This window comes from Austrofundulus limnaeus, unplaced genomic scaffold (assembly GCF_001266775.1).
Source record: "Austrofundulus limnaeus strain Quisiro unplaced genomic scaffold, Austrofundulus_limnaeus-1.0 Scaffold4260, whole genome shotgun sequence".
Taxonomy (NCBI): domain Eukaryota; kingdom Metazoa; phylum Chordata; class Actinopteri; order Cyprinodontiformes; family Rivulidae; genus Austrofundulus; species Austrofundulus limnaeus.
The window spans coordinates 2,445-3,551 of record NW_013956662.1 but is presented as its reverse complement, the minus strand read 5'-3'; the positions used below and the strand labels follow the sequence as shown (position 1 = coordinate 3,551).

The window sequence follows — 1,107 nt, the reverse complement described above, 5'->3', positions numbered from 1 at the left end:
GGTGTGAACGCAGCATTAGTTTTTGTGTCCTCCTGGTCTGGACTCTGACCCCGGTCTCTGTGTCCTCCTGGTCTGGACTCTGACCCTGGTCTCTGTGTCCTCCTGGTCTGGACTCTGACCCTGGTCTCTGTGTCCAGCTGCTCCACATGAAGAGTAACAAGTACCTGACGGTCAACAAGCGTCTGCCGGCGCTGCTGGAGAAGAACGCCATGAGGGTGACTCTGGACGCCACAGGAAATGAAGGCTCCTGGCTCTTCATCCAACCCTTCTGGAAGCTGCGCGCTAACGGAGACAACGTAAGGACAGGCCACGCCCACAGGAAGTACATCACAGCCGAGACAAAGCAGACAATAATTACTTGTCCGTTTATTGTTGTCTGCAGGTTGTTGTCGGAGACAAAGTCATCTTGAATCCAGTAAACGCCGGTCAGCCGCTGCACGCCTCAAACTACGAGCTGACCGACCATCCAGGCTGTAAGGAGGTGAGACACAAAACAAACTAACACTAAATCATGATTTTATTTTCAAAAAACAGAAAAGATTTAAAGAAACGACTAAAAACAACAAATAATAACAAACAAACATGTCTGCCGCCCCCTGCAGGTCAACTCTGTGAACTGCAACACCAGCTGGAAAATCAACCTGTTCATGATGTTCAGTGACCACCGAGAGGAAGTCCTGAAAGGAGTGAGACAACAACGACATAAACAACAACTACACAACATAAACAACAACTACACAACATAAACAACAACTAAACAACATAAACAACAACACAATATAAATAACACAACAATATAAACAACAAAATAAACAACGACACAACAAAATAAACAACTACACAACATAAACAACAACACAATATAAATAACACAACAATATAAACAACAAAATAAACAACGACACAACAAAATAAACAACTACACAACATAAACAACAACACAATATAAATAACACAACAATATAAACAACTACACAACAAAATAAACAACTACACCAATTAAACAACAACTAAACAACATAAACAACAACACAATGTAAATAACACAACAATATAAACAACTACACAACAAAATAAACAACTACACAACAACAAAATAAACAACTA

At 40.7% G+C, this 1,107-nt stretch overlaps 1 protein-coding gene across 1 annotated transcript in view; it reads left to right on the top strand.

Moving 5' to 3' along the window:
• Positions 1–686, top strand: part of LOC106512101 (inositol 1,4,5-trisphosphate receptor type 3) — a gene marked incomplete at both ends in the record, with an annotated part of 2,697 nt that extends 2,011 nt beyond the window's left edge. Inside the window, 3 exon segments of the mRNA XM_014000792.1 lie at positions 138–296; positions 383–481; positions 603–686. Coding sequence (XP_013856246.1) covers positions 138–296; positions 383–481; positions 603–686 — 342 coding nt within the window.
• Between the last annotated feature and the right edge of the window lie 421 nt (positions 687–1,107).